The 20,001-nt window shown below is 47.6% G+C and overlaps 1 protein-coding gene across 8 annotated transcripts in view; it reads left to right on the top strand.

Moving 5' to 3' along the window:
- The window catches only part of dlg1b (discs large MAGUK scaffold protein 1b), a 97,915-nt gene that overhangs the window by 42,959 nt on the left and 34,955 nt on the right, over positions 1–20,001 (top strand). For all 8 annotated transcript variants that reach the window (XM_085440199.1, XM_085440205.1, XM_085440206.1 and 5 more), the window contains one exon: positions 16,974–17,138. In XM_085440199.1, the coding sequence (XP_085296325.1) occupies positions 16,974–17,138 (165 nt within the window). The remainder of the gene's footprint in view (positions 1–16,973; positions 17,139–20,001) is intronic.

The following is a 20,001-nucleotide window of genomic DNA, read 5'->3' as shown; positions in this document are numbered from 1 at the left end:
TGGCGTGTAAAAAGCAGCAAGGTCGCTGTCACTGCACACGCTCAGTCTGCTCTCCCGTCTCTGAGCATGTGCAGGCTTCTTGTTTGTCTGCACGTGTGCGAGCCTGACTCAGACTTCCATAACAAGGCGCTCAGACAGACGCACGCCCAGATGGAAGCTGATTGGTTGAAGTGTCTAAAGTGTAATGAGAGCCTGAGCGTCTTGCTCCAGTCTGTCTGTGCTCGGTTTAAGGCGTCTGAATCAAGCGCCGTGATTGGTGTGTGTCTTTTTTTCTTTTTGAAGGGCAGTAAGTTTGGTGACCTGAGTCCTAAAACTACACTACCCATGATCCTCAGTCACTGCTAAACCTGGGTCCAGTGTGATGGTAGTAAAGCACAGTTCACCCAGTCTGAAGCCTGAACTTGATGGTTGTTATTATCTTTAAAAACATCTTGTGATTATTGAACTTTTTAGTGGGGAGCGATGTTTCAGTCGAGTTGGACTTAAGAAGCCGGGGTGGGATCGACTCGTCAGCAGAAAGGCGAAGCCGAGGAGCTCCTGCCTCCAGCAGCAGCACAAGCTCTCTCTGAACAGCTGAAAATAATACAGAGGTCATCGATGAGTAAACGGACTTCTCCTCTGCACACTGCTGTTTGTGGTAACCGCTCACTACCCATGATCCTTAGCTGCTGTTGGGGGATTGGGTTTGGATGATGCGCTGCTGGTTTTCAGGTTGCAGGTACTGGGACTTGGGAGCTGTGTCTGCTGTTCTTTAGGCCCGCAGCTGTGGGATAAACAAGTTTTATTTGGATGTTTTGAGTCGTTTACCAGAAATATTGGAGCTCAAACTGTTGGTGGATTTATTGATTGGACACTAAATGGAAAATAATGTTAAACTAAATGAATATTTTCAGTATTGATGAAGTAAAATAATGAAAAACTCAAAAACTATTTGCCGACTCCAGCCTGTAAAATTACAAATGTAAACATTTAAAGCTGATGTCTTTTGTAGTTTCCTGATGTGGGCTGAGTGATTGATTTTAGAAATAATCAACAGATTAGTCGTCAATAAGCCCGATCGGCTCATTCCTCTGATGTGAAGCAGCTTCCTCAGAATCTGGTTTAATGGTACAGAGCTCCTTTCGTCTCACTTCTCACATTTTCTCTCTTCACCCTGAATGACTAACACACACCGAGGAGGCGAGCGGCAGACAGTGGGTGGACGTGTGTCTGAGAGTGTGCGCGTGTGTGTGTGCGTGTGTGTGTGTGTGTGCGTGCGCGCAAGAGTGTGAGAGACGGAGATAAAGCGGCAGATTTCGGGTGGAGCAGAAGGTACAGAGTGAATCCGACCGACTGTCTGTTTGTCTTTCTGTGCTGGTTCTTAATTGGAGCGTTACTCTGCAACACACACACACACACACACACACACACACACACACACACACACACACACACGATGAGATTGGGGGGGTTGTTTATGTTGATGTATTCAAGATTCTCTTCGGTATCAACATATTTTAGAAGAGACCAAGAAAGGAAGTGACTTAAACAGAAAGCCCCTCAGACGTGCTGCAGTCACAAACACGTCGCTGCTGTTACAGGAGGAATAAAGGGTTAATAGGAGGCTTAATTGATTAGAATTAAGGCTTTTGAGAAGTGGAACGAAAATCATACATGATTCCAAACATTTTTTACAAATAAATAACTGCAAAGTGGGGTGTGCGTAATTATTCAGCCCCCTGAGTCAATACTTTGTAGAATCAGCTTTTGCTGCAGTTCCAGCTGCCAGTCTTTCAGGGTCTGTCTCTACCAGCTTTGCACATCTACAGACTGAATCTTTGCCCATTCTTCTTTGAAACAGCTCCAGCTCAGTCAGATTAGATGGACGGCGTTTGTGAACAGCAGTTTTCAGATCTTGCCACAGATTCTGGATTGGATTTAGATCTGGACTTTGACTGGGCCGTTCTAACACATGGATATGTTTTGTTTTAAACCATCCCATTGTTGCCCTGGCTTTATGTTCAGGGTCGTTGTCCTGCTGGAAGCTGAACCTCCGCCCCTGTCTCAAGTCTTTCGCAGACTCCAAGAGGTTTTCTTCCTGTATTTGGCTCCATCCATCTTCCCATCAACTCTGACCAGCTTCCCTGTCCCTGCTGAAGAGAAGCCCCCCCAGAGCATGATGCTGCCACCACCATATCTGACAGTGGGGATGGTGTGTTCAGAGTGATGTGCAGTGTTAGTTTTCCACACATAGCGTTTTGCATTTTGGTCTCATCTGAGCAGAGCAGCTTCTTCCACATGTTTGCTGTGTCCCCACATGGCTTGTGGCAAACTGCAAACGGGACTTCTTATGGTTTCCTGTTAACAATGGCTTTCTTCTTGCCACTCTTCCATAAAGGCCAACTTTGTGCAGTGCACAACTAATAGTTGTCCTATGGACAGATTCCCCCACCTGAGCTGTAGATCTCTGCAGCTCGTCCAGAGTCACCATGGGCCTCTCGGCTGCATTTCTGATCAGCGCTCTCCTTGTTCGGCCTGTGAGTTTAGGTGGACAGCCTTGTCTTGGTAGGTTTACAGTTGTGCCATACTCCTTCCATTTCTGAATGAAGGCTTGAACAGTGCTCCGTGGGATGTTCAAGGCTTGGGAAATCTTTTTGTAGCCTAAGCCTGCTTTAAATTTCTCAATAACTTTATCCCTGACCTGTCTGCTGTGTTCTTTGGACTTCATGGTGTTGTTGCTCCCAATATTCTCTTAGACAACCTCTGAGGCCGTCACAGAGCAGCTGTATTTGTACTGACATTAGATTACACACAGGTGACTCTATTTAGTCATTAGCACTCATCAGGCAACGTCTATGTGCAACTGACTGCACTCAGACCAAAGGGGCTGAATAATTACGCACACCCCACTTTGCAGTTATTGATTTGTAAAAAATGTTTGGAGTCATGTGTGATTTCGTTCCACTTCTCACGTGTGCACCACTTTGTGTTGGTCTTTCACCTGGAATTCCAATAACATTGATTCATGTTTGTGGCTGTAATGTGACAAAATGTGGGAAACTTCAAGGGGGCCGAATACTTTTGCAATCCACTGTAACTTGTGCGTTGTGGTTTCAGAGCTGATGGGAGACGCACAAAAGCTCGTGATCCCGCCACGTGCTCAGATCCTCCTGAACTGTAACCAGAGACTAAACGAGAATCAAAGGACACAAACGGCAGTCTGCACTGATGCTGCCAAACCTCCTACTGTAATATCAGTTAAAGCGTTAGGTAATGTTAGTCACAGTGTTTAAATTGTTAAACATTATTAAACATGTACTGTGTCAGCCAACATCAGCAGCAGCTTTACTGCAGAAACCAGCTAATGTTCACAAATCAGGTTAAAAAGCTGCTATTTTTATTTTTCCTGATTTAGTGGTGATGAGGGTCGATGTGTTTACAAAGAGACTCAGTGTCTGAGACTAGTTTCTACATTTCTGCCATTAGTTTTAAGTTATTAACGAGGTTGAAGGACCTGGTTTATGTCGGTTGCTGTTTTTGTTGTAGCTCGTCTGTAGTGAGATGACGTGTGATTCAGTCAGATGATTAATGAATATTAAAAATACGAATAAACGGTGATCAGTGAAACTTTAGAGCAGTTATATCAACTTTACTGTCCAGAACTGGTGCAAAGAAACAAAAACCAGCCGAGCAGTAAAAGTGACGAAAGTTAAAAGTCGTTGTCATGAAATGAATTTAACACTGTCGCGCTAAACGACAGGAGAGAGAGAGAAATAAAAATGATCCGGGCTGATCGGATGGTTCGTCTTCCGTTTGCTCGTTCCCGTCAGATTTCCATGAAACGTGGGGCTTAGTCCGTCCTGGAAGAGACTTTTGGACAGATGTGGATCCAGGATCGTTTTCTTCATCAGAAGCACGGGCTAATGCTCTCAGCAGGAAGTTGTGCCCCCTGGTGGCTGTTAGAAAGGCGGCAGGTTTGAGGCATCTGTGCGCCCGTTCACTTTTCAAACCCGGAAGCTTCGTCCATCTTTTATGTAACGCCGCCGTCAGCCCAGCCGACCAATCGCCTGTCGTATCTTCTTCTTCGCTGTCAGATTAAAACGCACCTCTCTGATGGAGGGAGCGCTCGCTGCTGTGTGTGGGCTCGCTCTTCCTCCTCAGTGTCCTCCTCTTCCTCCTCTCCTCCACATCACTGACTCTGTCCTACATCACTCTACCTTCCCTGAGGATACACCCCCACTCTCTCTCTCTCTCGCTCTCTCTCTCTCTCTCTCTCGCTCTCGCTCTCTCTCTCGTTCAACCCTCCTCGTTTCCGATGAGTCATGTGACCAACCTCTCTCGCCTCCCCCCGCTCCCCAGAGACCAATCACACCCCCACAGAGGGACGCTTTACGAACACACAGCAGCCCTCGCTCTCTCTCGTCATCATCGCGGGAGAGAGAGAGAGAAAGATAGAGGAGGAAAACAAGCGTGAGGACGAGGGAGAGAGGAGTCCGGGCGAGCGCCTGAGAGGAGGTCAAGAGGGAGAGGAAAACATTCAACCAGCAGAAGAAGAAGAAGGAGGAGGGGTCAGCAGGGAGGAGGAGGGGGAGGTTCTCCCTGAATGAAGGAAGAGCTCTGGGAGTCGTTTCCTCCCCGCCGTGATGGAGCGATGCGAGGAATGAGGGCGGATGGTGAGAGCAGGGAGCAGCAGCAGCAGCAGCAGTGGAGGAGGTGGAGAGGCAGGAGGTGGAGGCGGAGGAGGAGGAGGTGCTGCTGGGGGAGCCGCAGCCGGAGGCGGACGGCGCGGGAGGAGCCGGCAGCGCTCCCGGAGGAGGCGGCTGTCGGCAAACTGCCCCGGCGTCGACAAGATGTCCCCCAGCAAGAAGGTGGAGTGCTTCTCGCCCATGCTGTGCCACTGCAAGGTGGCCTGCACCAACAGCACCATCTCCCTCATGTTCGGCTGCAAGGTGGGTGTAGGAGGGGGCGGGGTCGTCGGTGAAGTGGGGTCACGGCGAGGGGGCTGGGTTGGTTTGTGGTAGGTTAAAAAGTAGAAACCCAAAATAAAGTTTGAGGAAAAGTCTCCCGATCATCGTTAAATGACGCCAGAACGTCACAAGTTACAAAAACGAGTTCGGAGAAATGTTTCTGAACGCTCGGCGACGAATCCTCCTGCAGACGCCGAGCTGCTCAACGTCTGAACGCGAAAGCCTGCCAGGCGGGTCACATGACTGTCGTTTACCAGTTAACTACGATTTCTTTTGCTGTTTTGTTGTTTTGTTTTTGTTGACTGTCTAAATCTTTGTGAATCTTGAAAAGCACCGAATTTATGATTCTAAAAACAAAACCTCAGGTTGGGTCGTCGAGCCGACCCCCAAACGATCCTCGGCTGAGTTTAATACAGTTGAAGATGTCCCGTCTTTGAGCAGCGGCTTCAACGGAAGGTAAACATTTTCATCCCAACAAAACTGAAACTGATCCCAGGTTCAGTGCAGATTTTTAAACTCGTTGGGAATCGCTGTCCTCACGTTTGCATCAGCAGAGGCCAGATTGGCCCTGATCAGGTCATCCTGATCCAGTCAGAGCGATAAGTGCTGAGACTTCAGCGTTTCATCATGGGATCACAGGATTTGTCCGTTTATTTCCAGAAATAAGAAACGAACAGAAACTACACGACGTTTTTGATGACGATGGTCGCCGTGCTGGATGAGGAGAATTTAACCTTTTTATGTCACACCTCCATGGTCGTTCTGGGCGTTATAAATCAGGAGGCGCTGGCCAGCAATGATTTCTGGGTAAAAAATTTAAAACCATGAGCGGCGCTGTTCGTGGTTCTGACTACATTTCAGTGTCACTGAGCTACAGCAGCGAAAATCTTTCCTCTGGAAGAAAAACGTCAGCTCTCCGTTTGTTCATCGGTCTTTCTGGCGCACTCGTCCGTCTGCTAGGATGCTGCGGGCGTCTCGTAGGTAGCATCAGTTTTATAATGCTCGCCGTACACGATGCCGTCTTTCATCTCCAGCTCCGGAAACACACTCTTAGATTTCCCATAATCCACCTCCACAGCTGCATTTGTGAGGATTCTTCAGGGTTGTGTTTTAAATGGATGAAAACGAAATGATTTCCTATTTAAATCAAACACTTTGTTGCATTTAAACGTCAGCGTGATTTCAAACACAGGATAAAGTTGCTGTATGTGTGTATTTATGCTGTTTACACTTCAGTGCATGTACACGTGTGGAGTAATCAGAGTAAATCGAGCTCATCTTCATTGAGATGGAGCTCCAAAGCTTGATGATGTGCCGTCAGGTTCCTCGGTGACGAGCTGGTATTAAATGAAAGTGTTTACACCGGCCTGCTGAAGAGTGCAGCCCAGATTATTCTGATCTTTAAAATGAGCCGGCGGTCTCACAGAGAAGTCGTTAACATTTGCTCCTGTGATAAAATGGAATAAATCTTTGATGGTGATCATCGCCGCTGCAGTCACACGGGTCTAAATTTACTTCTACAACTCAAACCAATCAGTAGCTGCTGATGTTTTCTTACATAAAGCTGTGCAGGAGCAGCGATGGCTGGACTGTGAGCGTAATCAGAAGTGTGTGGGTGAGACAGTAAAGCTGCAGGGCACGTTGTCAAACGCACACTCAGACGAGCTGCGAATCACAACCCTGAAAACGATGAACATATAAACCTGCTCCTGCTGTGTCCTCCCGCTCTGCTCCTGTCAGGCGACAGCTGAGGGGGAAATAACCCGTGTTCGCTGGCTGTCACCGAGCGGCTGTGTTTACCGTTGTGACCTGACGCCATGCCATTGGCCGCCCGAGCTGCCCGTCGCGCCCCGCTCTCCGTACCGTCCAATCGGAGGCTGGGTTTGAAGCGTCGCTGAGGCGCGATTGGCTGGCGGGGAGCGTCAGCGGCAGGCTGGAGGGCACGTGCGTGTGTGGTCATGTGCTGTGCAGGGAAACGCCAGCGAACCGAAAGCTCGCTCCCTCGTGAGCTCTGCTGTCAGCCGAGAGACGTCAGGGCACGGCGTGCACACAGAGACTCTGCAGAACTCATGAAATATTCACACGTTTTAACAGATTTACTGTCTCAGTACTGAAGAAAAAACCCATAAATGCACAAATATGGAGACAAATGAACCTGAAAAGGATCCAAAGTAAAGACGCACTTACAGTTAACAGATTTCATCATGTTGCTTTCTGTTCACCACCTCTGCATGTTTGACTTTGATCAATCTGTAGAAGCCAAGAAAGTTTCCCACGAGCTGCACGGTTACAGAGGTGATATCACGACTGCAACAATAAAACAGAACCTTCAGGGAGTAAAATTATGATAATTATGACGTCATGTCAGAGAGTAGACGGAGTATTTGAATTACAATGATCATGGCAGCGTGGTGGCCTCACAGCAGGCAGTCCAGAGAGATGCCAGTCAGGTCTCTGGGAGCGAGTTTGTGCATGATCTCTGCATTTATTACAAACTGTAGTGTTGTGAGAATAAGGCAGAGTAACTACGCAGTTTAATGTCTCAGTGGGGATTACACTCTGGAGATCACTGATTGGAGGAGACAGATCAGGTGTCTTTTTAAACTCAGCCAGTCGTCAGAGGGGCACCAGCAGACCCGAGGATGTACAAAGTGATCGTATAAACTACTTTAACAACCTTTCATTTAAAGAACTTGCTGTGAGCAGCTTCACACGTCTTCAGAAAAACAATAAATCTGTTTTTCCACGTTTCAAATCATGTTTTAGTAAATTTGGATTAAACTTATTATGACAAACAAGTTAATTCAGGAAGATGTCCCGATTTAAACCCCAGTTGCTCTTTAATGCTCCATGTGTATGAGATGGGGTGTCTTTAAACCTGTGGTGGCTCAGCCTCTCCTGATCGTGTCCGCCGGCCTGGTTTGGAGGTTTGATCTTGCTCGGCTGTTTCCTGTTGTGCGGCTGTGTCTGAGCGTCTTTGAGGAAACGATGAGCGTAAAAACTTTGCTGTTCAACAAACGGCTCCATTTTTCATGTCTCGCAGCTCGTTTCCGTAATTGCTCTTCTCTTCGTGCCGGCCCTTGAACGACCCCTCTTAATGTGATTTCTGTGTAAGTGAGCAACACGTCACAGTCGTCCTCCTTTACTTGATTCTACTCCGAGGCTTCAGATGTCTCTGTTGGTCAGATCAAGTCGACTTCTTCCAACGATCTGGCATGAAATTACAGCCGAGGAAAACAAAGAAGGAATTCTTTACTGAAGCGGGAAAAACTGTAAGATTTTCTCTTGATTTGAGATGCTCAGACTACTGAAGCCCGGATTAGCTTCACAGGAAGTTTAAAGGAGACGGCTCACCCCAAAAGCTCTCATTTTCCATCTGCCCTGTTGAGCCGTTGTTTTTCCTGAGTGTTTTGAACTAAATCAAGTGCTTAAACTCGGAAAACTTGCACCGATTCTCAGCTGGAAAACATGGATTGGCAGCTCCAGGTTGTTGAACTTAACTCAAAGTCTTTTTCTCTTGATGAAAACCAGAGTTGGAGATTGGCAGACGGATTGGTAGTGAGGGCTCAGCTGTTGATCTGCAGGTGGACTGATGTTCCTGTCCTCGCCTGTGACCACGAGGTGGTGGTGACTGAAAGGTGGTCCGACCGATAACGCGATGTTTTCTGAATGGGATGTTTTTAACGTTCCTAAGAGCATCTGATTGTTCTGGAAACTCTTTTAACCAAACTCTCGGAGCTCATTGATCCCAACCCTTCGTCTCTTTAAAGTTGGTGCTTTTAATTTGGCGGTGTCCTCCCGTTTATGACCTGACTGGCTCTCAGGTGATGTCACAGCAGAAGTAGGGGAAGCTATTCAGACTCAGAGCAGCGTCTGTCCCAGTTGACCTCTTGGCCCTCTGGGCTTTGATTGGGCAATAACCCATCGCCTGGAGGAGGAGGGGGAGGGGTTTGTGGTATCATGTGGAGCAGCGTGTTGACCTCTGAGCTGTGGTTCAGGAGCCGCTCGGATTACTCCCGTGTGGATCAGGGTTTGATTGGAATCTGGTGTTAATCTGTCGGGATCGGGATGCTCATAAATCAGGAGCTTAGACGTTCACACGGAGACGGTCGGAGTGCGAGCTGCCGCCGCCGCCGACACTTCTGCTCTGCTCACAGAGCTAGACTCACAGACTAGTCTTAATTAAGTCCCATTGCTCGGCTGCCATCGACCGCTCTCACAGCCACTCACTCGATACATTGTGCCGGAAGTTATCAATCATTGTGGCGTCGAGTATTTAGGGAGCTGCTGTCTTTTTCTGAACCCATTTTCAGACTTTTGAACGGCCGTCTCTCCGGGTTTGTGAGATCATCTCGATTCACAGATCAGACCGACGGCTGTCAGATTCAAACGAGAGCGACGTATGAGGACCTTCTGCTCTTCACAGAGCGCATATTAATGAGCTCATTTCACATGTTATTAATAAAGCTGGAAGAAGAGACGAATTTAAAATTCCAGCCCTGAAAAACTGCAGATTTAGAGTCTGGAGCCTCAGGCCCGTCGATACACTGCACCAGTTTAACGTCTGTGGCACAGACGAGCAGGAACAAGACCAGGACCTGGATGTTTTTAGCATCGCTCACTGGAGGAAACTTCAAAAAGTTCAGGTGAACTTTACAGAGTTGTCACCCTGTGGGTCAGACGCTGCTTGAAACCAGTTACAGCTCATGAACACTGTGGTTTTTACCATCTCGTGTCGTCGCAGGCTTGTTTAATTTAGTCATCTCACTTTGATCACACAGCCCTGTGGGTCCTGATGAAGGGCCTGAATCACAGAGCTTCTCTTTGGCCTATCAGTGACTGTAACATGTAGATTGCAGCCAAACAGTGTACCTAATAAACTGTCCTTTGAGTTTTTACCTCACTCGTGTAGAAAGCATGTTTAAAAGCTAAATAAATGGGCAGTAAATCTGATCTCAGACCAGCAGCGTGTGCTTAGCGTGTTTTTCTGTTCTGCTCTGCGGCTTTTAACGACACAAACAGCAAAGTCCTCCAGTTAGGTGGTGGTGAGTGAGTCCTCCGTCGGTTGTTTCTATCTTTCTCTTTGCATTCCTCTTCATCACCCCCTGAATCATCCAGCAGCCCTCCTCCTCCTCTTCGTCCTGAACATCCTGCTACATCCTCTCTGCGGTGATGCTCCTATTTATAGCAGCTTTTGGCAGGCAGGAGTCGGCGCTGTGCCGCCTCCTCCTCCTCGACAGCTCTCAGAGAAATGAGGAGGAGGAGGAGGAGAGGAGGAAGCTCTCTTCATGCAGAGAGTGTCATCAGTGGAAACCTCCCCGTTGCCTCCCACGTCCACACTTCCATTTGTGCCGCGGTCCACGGTGAGTGGGCTCGGCGTCTCGCTGATGGACCCTCTGACGTTACGCCGCATCGCTGCTTCAAACCTTTATTTCTCTTTGAATGTGGCCCATGTGGGCCCGGGCAGAGGGATTCGAACCTGTGACCTGATGCTTGGTTTGCGTGTGAGCGTCGCAGCGCTTCGATCTGCTTGCAGCTGCCTGATGCTTCGCCGACTGCCGCTTCACATCCAGCTCGAACATGCAGCTACCTGGATGATTAACCAGAGCAGAAGCTTCTCGTGTTCAGTCACAGGTCAGGTCAGAGCAGCGCCTGCAGTGGAAACTGAATCTTTGACCAATAAAACAAAAAAACAACCCTGATGATGACTTTAAAATGTTTGTAGGAGAGATGGCTGAAAACTATGAATAATTAGTAACTAAACTTTAACCTCGGAGTCGAGCTGTGGCGACCTTTAGACTCCCCGTGCTGCTCTCTGCCAGATAGTTTATATGTAAGCTGACAGGTTTCACACACAGCTGTGGTTTCAGTGGATTACAGTCTGTGGATGGAGCAGGCTCTGAAAAAGGTAACAGGATCGATGATCAGCGTTTCTGAGGACAGGAAGAGCCGTTAGCGTTTGTGTTTTCTAAGCAGAGAAAACACAAACGCTCACTCTGCTGGATTCTCACTGTTTGCTGGTGTAACTCGACTTGATGACTGTTAACAACGAGAAAATCGGCGGCACTGTCGTGCAGACTTTACATGCTTATAGTTCACAGCTCTAACGGAGAGATTTTCTTATTTTAGGTTTAGGAATCTCGCTGAACCCACTCAAAAACAAAAGCCTGTTTCCTGCCAGGACGAGTGATGAGTAACCTCGCTGTTCCTCGAGTGCTGCGGCGCCTTGGTGAAGCCTTCGATCTGAGCTGCAGAGGAGCGTTTCTCTACGCTGACCTCAGCTGCTGCCGCCCTCACTTTTATCTGCTCTTCAGCACCATATGCCCCGACAGCGGCGGCGGGCGACCCGACCTCGCCTTAGCTGCAAGTCATCGCGTCCCCTGGGCTCCTGGTCATGTGACCTGGCCCCTTCCGTCCGGTCCCTTCCCAGCTGTCTCAGCTGATTTTTCAGTTCTGTGCAGGAAGCAGGAGGCTGAAGATGCTGAACCGTCAGCGGTGCTTCCCCTCGGTCACGTAATCTGTGTTAATCTGTGGAGGGAATCCCAGCAGTTACTCCAGTAATTAAAGCAGGAATTAATCAGCCCGCACACCAGCGTTCAGCTTCACTTCCTGCTTTCAAATACTCAAACGACATAATCAGGCCACAGCGCTACAGAGCGCGCTCACCACGATGTGTTTTCCTTCTCTGGCTTCGCTGAGCCCAATGCGATCAATCGGGCTGAGAGGTCACACGAAGCGGTTATCAACTGGATAAGTTGCCCGGGGTTTATCCTAGCTGTGGAGGAGTCGGAGATTACAGCAGATACTCCGTTAAGTGAAAGTTCAGACGCGTGTGAGACGGTTTAATTCTTCCAGCTGAAGCTCTGATTACAAATATCTGATATCAGGTCAGTTCCAGGATCACACATGAAGCAAAACCACACAAGAGAAAGCTGGAGTAAAGTTGCTTCTGAGAGTCTGTAGGATGTGGTTCCACACCTGCTCATCTGTTACCATAACAACATAATGTTCTCTGGAGCAGGTTCGGTTTCCATGGTGAAAACACTTCTTCGTGGACATGTTCGCCTTATTGTTCGCGCGACTGTTGACCTCGCAAGCAGCTGCTGTCACAGAAGCTCATGAAAATGTAAATCTAAAAGTTTTCATCTCAGCGGTGGTCTCCCGTCGCCGGGGTTCCGGCTGTTCGGGGACGTAGGTACAGAGGCCGTGCAGCTGTAGGTGATCGGTGGACGTTCTGCAGAAGCAGAGTCAGACGATGTGATTGGCAGCATGCGATTAACACGAGTCTCGTCCAGCTGCACGGTAATCATGCACCCGTGAAATTATTCCTCCTCTTAATCGAGGTTATCTGCGTTTCAGATTTCTGCAGCGAATCATTATTTTTAATGATTAACTGAAGTGAAAGTGTTCATATTAGTGATGATCTTCAGGCTGAAGCAGCAAGATTCAGTTTTACTGTGAGGTGTGACAGCAAACCGTCATCTGAAGAGAGGTCAAAAACACGTCAACAGACATGTTTGAGTTACAGCACGAGGCCTGCTCGCCGCTCAGCGTAACGTTTGTACCGCTGACCTGAAACCGTGCAGAGCCCAAAACAGTAAAAAGTTACTAATAAGTTAAAACCTTTTAGCTTGTGAAGGTCATGTCTGTATGATGTGCTGGCTGTAAGTCATAAGTGAGCAAACTAAAGTGACCCAGAAAGACTGATCCAAACACTGGGTGACAGTTCCTCTAATGACCACTAGAGGCTCCAGCAGAAATAAAGATGTTTACAGCCTGGTCTCTGGAGCTGACGCCTCCCTCATCACTGTATTCATAAGCAGCCAGGCTGTGCAGGTTTAGAAGAGTTGAGCTAATCCACTTATTTATCCACTTATTCTGAAGTTTACACAGGTTTGTTTTAAATATAGTCCTTCGAGCGACCTTACTCTGAACCTTCAGAGCTTCAGCACGTCGACGGGTGACTCATGGCGGCATCATCCATGTTTTCAGTGGACGAGGAGAAAACTGTTTCGTTTCCATAGAATAAGCTACAGTGGTCGTGACATCACACACAGTCCTCTGTGTGGTGCTGTCATTAACAGCTGAGCGGTGTCTTGCATTGTTTAGCAGTTAAAGCAGGCGTGGAGGCAGAAATCGCAGCTTCAGTTTGATAAAATAACAGAGAGGTTTGGTGGAAGCAGTCAAGAGTGCTGAACACGACTCGGAGACAGAAACTACTCCAGTGTTTTTCCAGGACGATCATCTCAGACTGGACAGTTCGAGCTCCTTCTCACGGCCGGATGTCTGAGCTTCCTGAGCTTCCTGCGACCTTCCTCTGTGTTTGTCCCAGCTGGGCTAATCATGTGTCTCTCCTCTCAGACCGGCTTCATGATGCAGAGATCGGAGCTCTGTGGGGACCACGCCATCTGCTGCTAGTTTTTGCATCTTTGTTTTGGTCTTCCTCTGATCAGAATTGTGTGTCCTGCCATCCTCAGCCTGTGTGTGACAGTGAGAGAAAAGCTGACGCCTCCACAGCCGGTTCCTCCATAAAGAGCCAGCAGTCAGGTTAGGTCAGCATCAGACTCCATGTCTGTGCAGATCCGACTGCTGCCGACGCAGCCTCGACCTCATTTCCATTTGGACTTCCTGCTGGATCTGAGAAACATCAGCTCACAGTCAGGCTTCCTGCAGCCTCACAGACCTACACGGGTTTTGTAACAGCAGCTCAGCTGTAATTCAGCCAGTCTGACAGGATGAAGGTGTGATGGAGGCACCTGCACCGACATCAGGGGGACTGCTGTAGTTTGAAACATGAATCTGACGATGCTGCTGAGAGCTGCATCAGAGACATTTCAAATGAGACTGAGGTTTTTGAAGAATGTGATGGCACTCAGCAGCTGGAAGTCATGGTGTGGATGTTTTAGACCAGGCCGTGTTGACACCAGAGTTTTGGTGCTGTTATGAAGTTGAAATGAGTCGCTGTGCCTCAGACTTGTTCAGATTCACACTCTACATCTGTGGGTGTCGTCTGCGTGCCGCTGCCGCCTCTGTGCCAGCTGTCGTCGTCCTTCTTGAATTCACCAAACGCTGGCCGGCTGGCGCCTCTCAGCCTGATGAACGGAGGTGTTGCCCTTCGCGCTGTTTGCTGGCTCTGCGCCGGTCAGCAGAGGGATCGGGAGGACGGAGGCGTTAAAGGTTCAGGCCCTCAGCGATGATGGGAGGTCTGCAGTTTGAGGCGCTGCTCGTCCAACAGCTCAGCTTCTGACCTGCCGGCTGATCCGGCCCACAGCCAATCAGGCGTGGGATAATCCCGTTCAGCCGCAGCTTAGCATCTCTTTGAAGTTGCTGCTGAAAGTTTCCGAGGTTCTTAGAGCGCCGTCAGGGTTTCACCAATCTGCCTCACGGCAAAACCTCCGACTGCAGCAAAGCAGGATCAGTGTTTGAGACCCTGATCGAGAAAAAGCCAAAACACTGGAGCCAACACCCGGCTCTGAAATCATCCCGAGATCCTGTCAGCACGTTATAAATGTACTCAGGTTACTCCTGATTTTTTCCCCCCCCCTTTTTAATCCATTAAAGTTGAATAATTCCCCCTCTTTAAAATCCCTGAGTGAAAACAGCCCCTGAAAGCCGAGGATTTCCTCAGAAACACTCACAAACCCCCATTTCTCCGACTCTGAAGCAGGCAGAATGAAAACCAGCAGAGAGCTCAAACCCTTGGATTTTCTCTGCATTATTCTCTTTGCTCCGATATTAAAACCAAACAATAAGACTTTGACGCTGAGAAATGCCGATCCAGCTGTGAGTGAAGAGGATGTAAGCGTTGGAGTAGCTCGGCAGTTATAAAGAAACTGTTTAGTGTTACAGCACAAATGAAACTGTGGCTAAACTGTGATCATACGTGTCTGTTTGTGTCATGTGACCTGAAAGCCTCGTCCAACGCGCTTCCTGTGCTGCTGTGTGTATACGAGCCTAACCAAGACACTGCCCGGCGTCGGTAACCCTCCAAAGCTGCGCTGGTGTTGTCTCCATTCATCAGCCACACTCATCATTATGTTGGAGCTGAGCACAGTTTGACTTTCTTTAGAACTGAAACAAACACTGTTTTAGTCTCTGAGGTCGGGATTCACACGTATCGAGTCTTTTAAATCGACTTCTGTTGGTCTCACTCTCATTTCTGAATTTAGTTCTTGTCCTTTGGGGCTCGTTTAACGCTCCTCGTGTTCAATTAGAAACACTCGCATTTTTCTTTTCAGACTCCTCAAAGACTCTTCGAAGTGTTGAGATGAAATAATAATAAAAACGCGCTGATGTTTCTTTAGCCGAGCCTCAGATGGTGGACTGAGTGTTTTTACTTTCGCAGCACTTACTGGAGCTGCATTAACTTCTATTTTCCTGAGCGTGGGCGAGCTGCCTGCATGTTCTCACAGTTTGTCTCAGCTGTTTAATTCTCAGTGGACTGGAGACGAATTTAGTCCATAAAAGTGTTTCTTAAAGTCAGGCCGACACAGACGGAAGGTTGCAACAATGTTACCACTGCCCTCAGATCGAGCAACGTGATTGGCTGCTGAAGCGTTTAAGTCCGTAGCTCCTTCACTGGGTTTTTTTTTTCTTTTTTTAATAGGGAAAAGAAAGACTTACTTTCATAAAGAAACTTTATGATTTTAGGAAACAAATAAATCCTGCGATCTTAGTTTTTGGTTGAAATGTTTTCAGTCGGTTGAATTCCTGTTACACCTCCGTGATGTTCAGGTTTCTGATGTCCTCCTCCCGCTCAGCGAGTTGGCGCTCTGAAAAGTGCCCATCACTCGGTTTGGTTACGTAACCGCGTCTGTGCAGGACCGTCGAGTCGTTCACCTGTCACACTGAGCGTCTCTCCTCCCAAAGCCAGAAAACAGATGAGTAAGACTGGAGAGCTCTGACTCATCAAGATGTGAAGGCTGCCGATCAACGGACGAGGCCGCCGAGGAGGACTTCTGCTCTTTTTCCATTTATATCCTTGTTTTTATTTTATAAACTACACCGACTGGAGCTCTGACCACAACAGAGACCCAAGCTGTGATTGGATGTTTGTTGGAGAGGTGCACTCTGGGACTTGAGTTTCTTCTCTTGCACAGGTTTTCTTCACCTGCACCGATGATTCAGTCACAAGGGTTTGGTGCTGACGAGCAGTGAGTCACCTCCTTTTGTTGAGAAAAGCAGTCAGAGGATCAGAGTAGGATTATCCTTTAAATGGACTGGTTCTTATATAGCACTTCTCTACTCTGAGCACTCAAAGCGCTTTATACAACTAATTCATTCACCCATTCACACAAGCACTTCCAAGCTTAAGTATCTAACATTCACACACATTCACACTCTGATGGCTGCATCGGAGAGCAACATGGGTTAGTATCTTGCCCAAGTATATTTGGCATGCAGACTGGAGCAGCCTGGGATCGAACCACCGACCTTCCGGTTAGTGGCTGATCGGCTCTGCCACGCTGGCGTTCTTTCTGAATTCCTTCCTGGGAATAACAAACTCACTTGGTGACACCTCCAGCTCACCAAGGCCAATCAGAGCCCCCAGAATTTTGGCTCTGTGGACCCGTGGGTCACATTACTGACCAAAAACTGCCCGTTTAGAAAGCTGAAACACAGAAAAGCAGGTTAGCTCATGTTTGGGTTTAAAATTTATTACAAAAAAGGTTTTAAATATGAGGTCTCTGCTGGTTTGTTTGTCTTTTATCGCTTTGTTTTCCCTTCTTTACGTTGAGGTTTTTGTTTTGTTAGTTTGTTGCGTTTTCTTCTCTGTAAATAATGAACCCGTAATTACTGATTCTCACCACATGGTGGAGCCGCCTGCACTGTTGTTGTGCTCGAGTGGAGAGTTTCATGAAGATGTGTCGTGTATAATCGTGACAGCTGCTCCTCCCCGAGCCTGATTCTTTTGGTGGTTCTTCCTCCCCGCTGTCGCTGCTCATAGCGGTTCAACTCATTGAACTAGAGTTGTTGTCACATTGCTGTTGGCCCCGTTTTGCTGATTTTTGTGTTTTCCTGTTGCAGAAGTACAGGCACCACGATGAGGACTCGTCCCCCCAGGACCAGAGCTCCCCCCAGCTGACGGAGGAGGCGGGGGGCCCAGAGCTGGTCCAGGTAGCAGAGAAGAACCTTTCCCTGATCGAGAATGTGCACGGCTACGTCACCCACGCTCACATCTCACCGATGAAGGTAGGAGATGGCATTGTCTCAGCCTCCCGTCTCTCTCATTGGTCCAAACGGCGACTTTACTGGCTTCTCTTTCAAACAGTCAGCGAGCCACAGCCTTCATTTCAGACGTCCGTCACAGTCAGATCATTGATGAGCGGTGCATCATTATGTTCTGTAGCTGCAGCAAATAAAAAGCTTGCTCTCAGTTTCAGTGAAAACCTGCTTCTGGAGGTTTTTAATGTAATGTTTTTAAGTCCAACGGTCCTTCTGAAAAGACCTGGCTGAGCCAACATTCAGGCAAAATCCAAGATTTCAGCTCATAAAATATTCATGTAACGGGAACGTTTCATGGTGCACGAACGAGCCTGATATTCTGACCAGAGTTTGTTAAAATGCCAGTGAAGTTAAATGTTTTCATGTGTTTCTCATCTCTTTACATTTGTTTCCTGATGGCGACTTTTCGTGTTTATGTGTGCACACCAATCAGAGTCGCCGCATTCCACTTTAATCAGTCGATCAATCGACGAAGCAGGTTTTTGTCATAAAATGAGTATAAATGTCTTAATCTTAATCTGTTTTAGACACACACACACACACACACACACACACACACACACACACACACACACACACACACACACACACACACACACACACACACGTGTGGAGGATGAGGCTTGTTGCTTGTATGTGTTGCATCATGTGACCCATTAAAATGCTGACGCTGCTCTGAAGCTCACACCTGTTTCCTGTCATCGCGCCATCACACACCTTTCAAATTCCTCTGGTCCACGTTTCAGTGTTACAGCTGCAGCAGGTAAAAGTCCAGGTGAGATCACCGCATGGTATTGTGGGCGGAGCCTGAGAATTCCCCCTGAGGTAAACCTACAGGATTAGATGTTTGGGGTCTCGATGTTGAGGCCGTCCAGGAGTTCCCGCTAGTGGACGCTTCCTAAAGTTTTCCATGAACAGAATCAAAGCTGTGCGATCATAAATGTGAAAGGACAGAAATTCTGTCAAACATGGATTCATCCAGCTCCTGATGTTTCATCCAAACATTGAGAGGGAAGTAGCAGCCCTGGCTGCTGGAACGCCCTGTTAGAGCTTCCTACTAGTTTCCCGGATTTTCCCAGTCTGAAAATAATTTAGGTGACTCAAACGCTTCAGGACAAAAGCACGAGCTGATATTTAAACACTTTCCTCGTGTGATGTGAGCAGCTTCTCTCACAGCCGGGCCTCGGTTTGGAAACCAGATCGCGCTCGGTCTGTTTCTCGCCGTCCTGGAAGCTCGACCAGGGGAATTTGGCGTGCTCCCAGTCACGTGACTCTGCCTCCTGTTCGTGCTGCTTCTGTCAGCGCCCGCTGTGTTTGTGTCTGTCGCCGCTCGGGCCTCCACGTTACTCTCATAACGACTGTGTGTGCCGTTAAAGGAGCATTTCACCAACTCCACACGTCCACGTTAATGTGTGTGCCCATCGTCTGTGGAGAAGAGCTGTCACGGTGCATTATGGGAAGTGTAGGATCCAGTGTTTTTGTAGCTTGGCCGATTAATTAGGGACAAGTGGACAGTATTTAGAAAGATGCTTTTTTCTGACGAGCTGTTAAAGTAAGACTGAAAATCTCTTTAACGCTTTCAAAACGTTTGAAATTATCTTTAAGTTTGTAAAAATAAAATGGATACAGAAAATAACCTTCAGTTTAAGCCGTTCTTGACAAAGAAGGTGATGAATTATAAATAGTCATTAAAATGACTTTTTCTTCCCACGTTTGATGAATAAATCGTTTAATAAAAGATCAGTTTAAATAAAAACCAAAGGCTGTTTCGGTGAGATGTCGCTGTATTTCCAGCTGATTGTCACATAAATGTGTTTCCTCATCAGTGTGCAGCGGCGCCAGAGAACAAACGGAAAGGCCTCCTGCCTGAAATCTGCCTCCATGTTTCGTGCTCAGAGCTGATTAATCCGATCTCCGATTAGCTGAGATGTGATATTTCACGGAGGTTTGACCCGTTTCACGCTGCACTGCTCGTGGTAACGGAGAACATGGGATCAGATCAAAGCTGGGTGGCTGTGACTCGCAGATGGAGCTCTGCTGCCATCGTGTGGAGATCAGATCATCTGCAGCACGAGGCCAAAGCGCCCTCACAGAGGGTGTTGATGCCGCACCAGGTGGATCTAACCCGACTTTCTTTGAGGCTTCAGTCTCTTATTTAAACCTTATTTAACAGAAATCTCAAAAATGTCTCTAATTTCTTTTTAATGTCTCATGCTTTAAATATGAGACCTGTATGAAATCTGTAGGTGACTGCCTCCCAGTGTTTGTGAAGGGTATTACATCATAAATCACATGAACGAGGGAAATGAAAACAAAGTCATGTTTTATAATCTCTCTTAATATAGAAAGATTTGTTTCGAGATCTGTCAGATTTTTGATGCTTTGTTCTTTGAAACAGAATAAAAAGCTCGTTAATTTTAAAGATAAGGCACGTCCACATAGTTCAGACAGCGGCTGACATAATTATGTCAAAGTAACGCTTAACATCGGCGTCCACAGCGTCAAAACTGGGAACCTGCTCGTGCTGAAAACACGGCTCACGCCAACACAGGTTCACGTGAACATCTGGAACTCCTGGAATAAAAATGCACCACAGTAAATGTGGAGAGCTGAGAGGAGCACTGTGTTTGGTGTAAAGATTTGAGATGATGTGAGAAGAAACTCCTCTAAACTTTGTTTCTATGCAGGAAACAATTACCGTTAAAAAGAAAAGGAAAGAAAAAACAGCCGAACACGAAACAGTCGAGCTGCAAACGGTTCAAACGCTCCGTCGATCGAAGGGAAGGACGCGCATTCTCACATCTGACCAGCCAAACTCGCTGAAACAGTC

The sequence above is a fragment of the Copadichromis virginalis genome, linkage group LG18 (assembly GCF_057382275.1).
Source record: "Copadichromis virginalis isolate Kocher_CV1m ecotype Utaka linkage group LG18, C_Virginalis_male_GT1.1, whole genome shotgun sequence".
Taxonomy (NCBI): domain Eukaryota; kingdom Metazoa; phylum Chordata; class Actinopteri; order Cichliformes; family Cichlidae; genus Copadichromis; species Copadichromis virginalis.
Note: the sequence above shows the minus strand (reverse complement) of the source record. Positions and strands in the feature narration are given on the sequence as shown.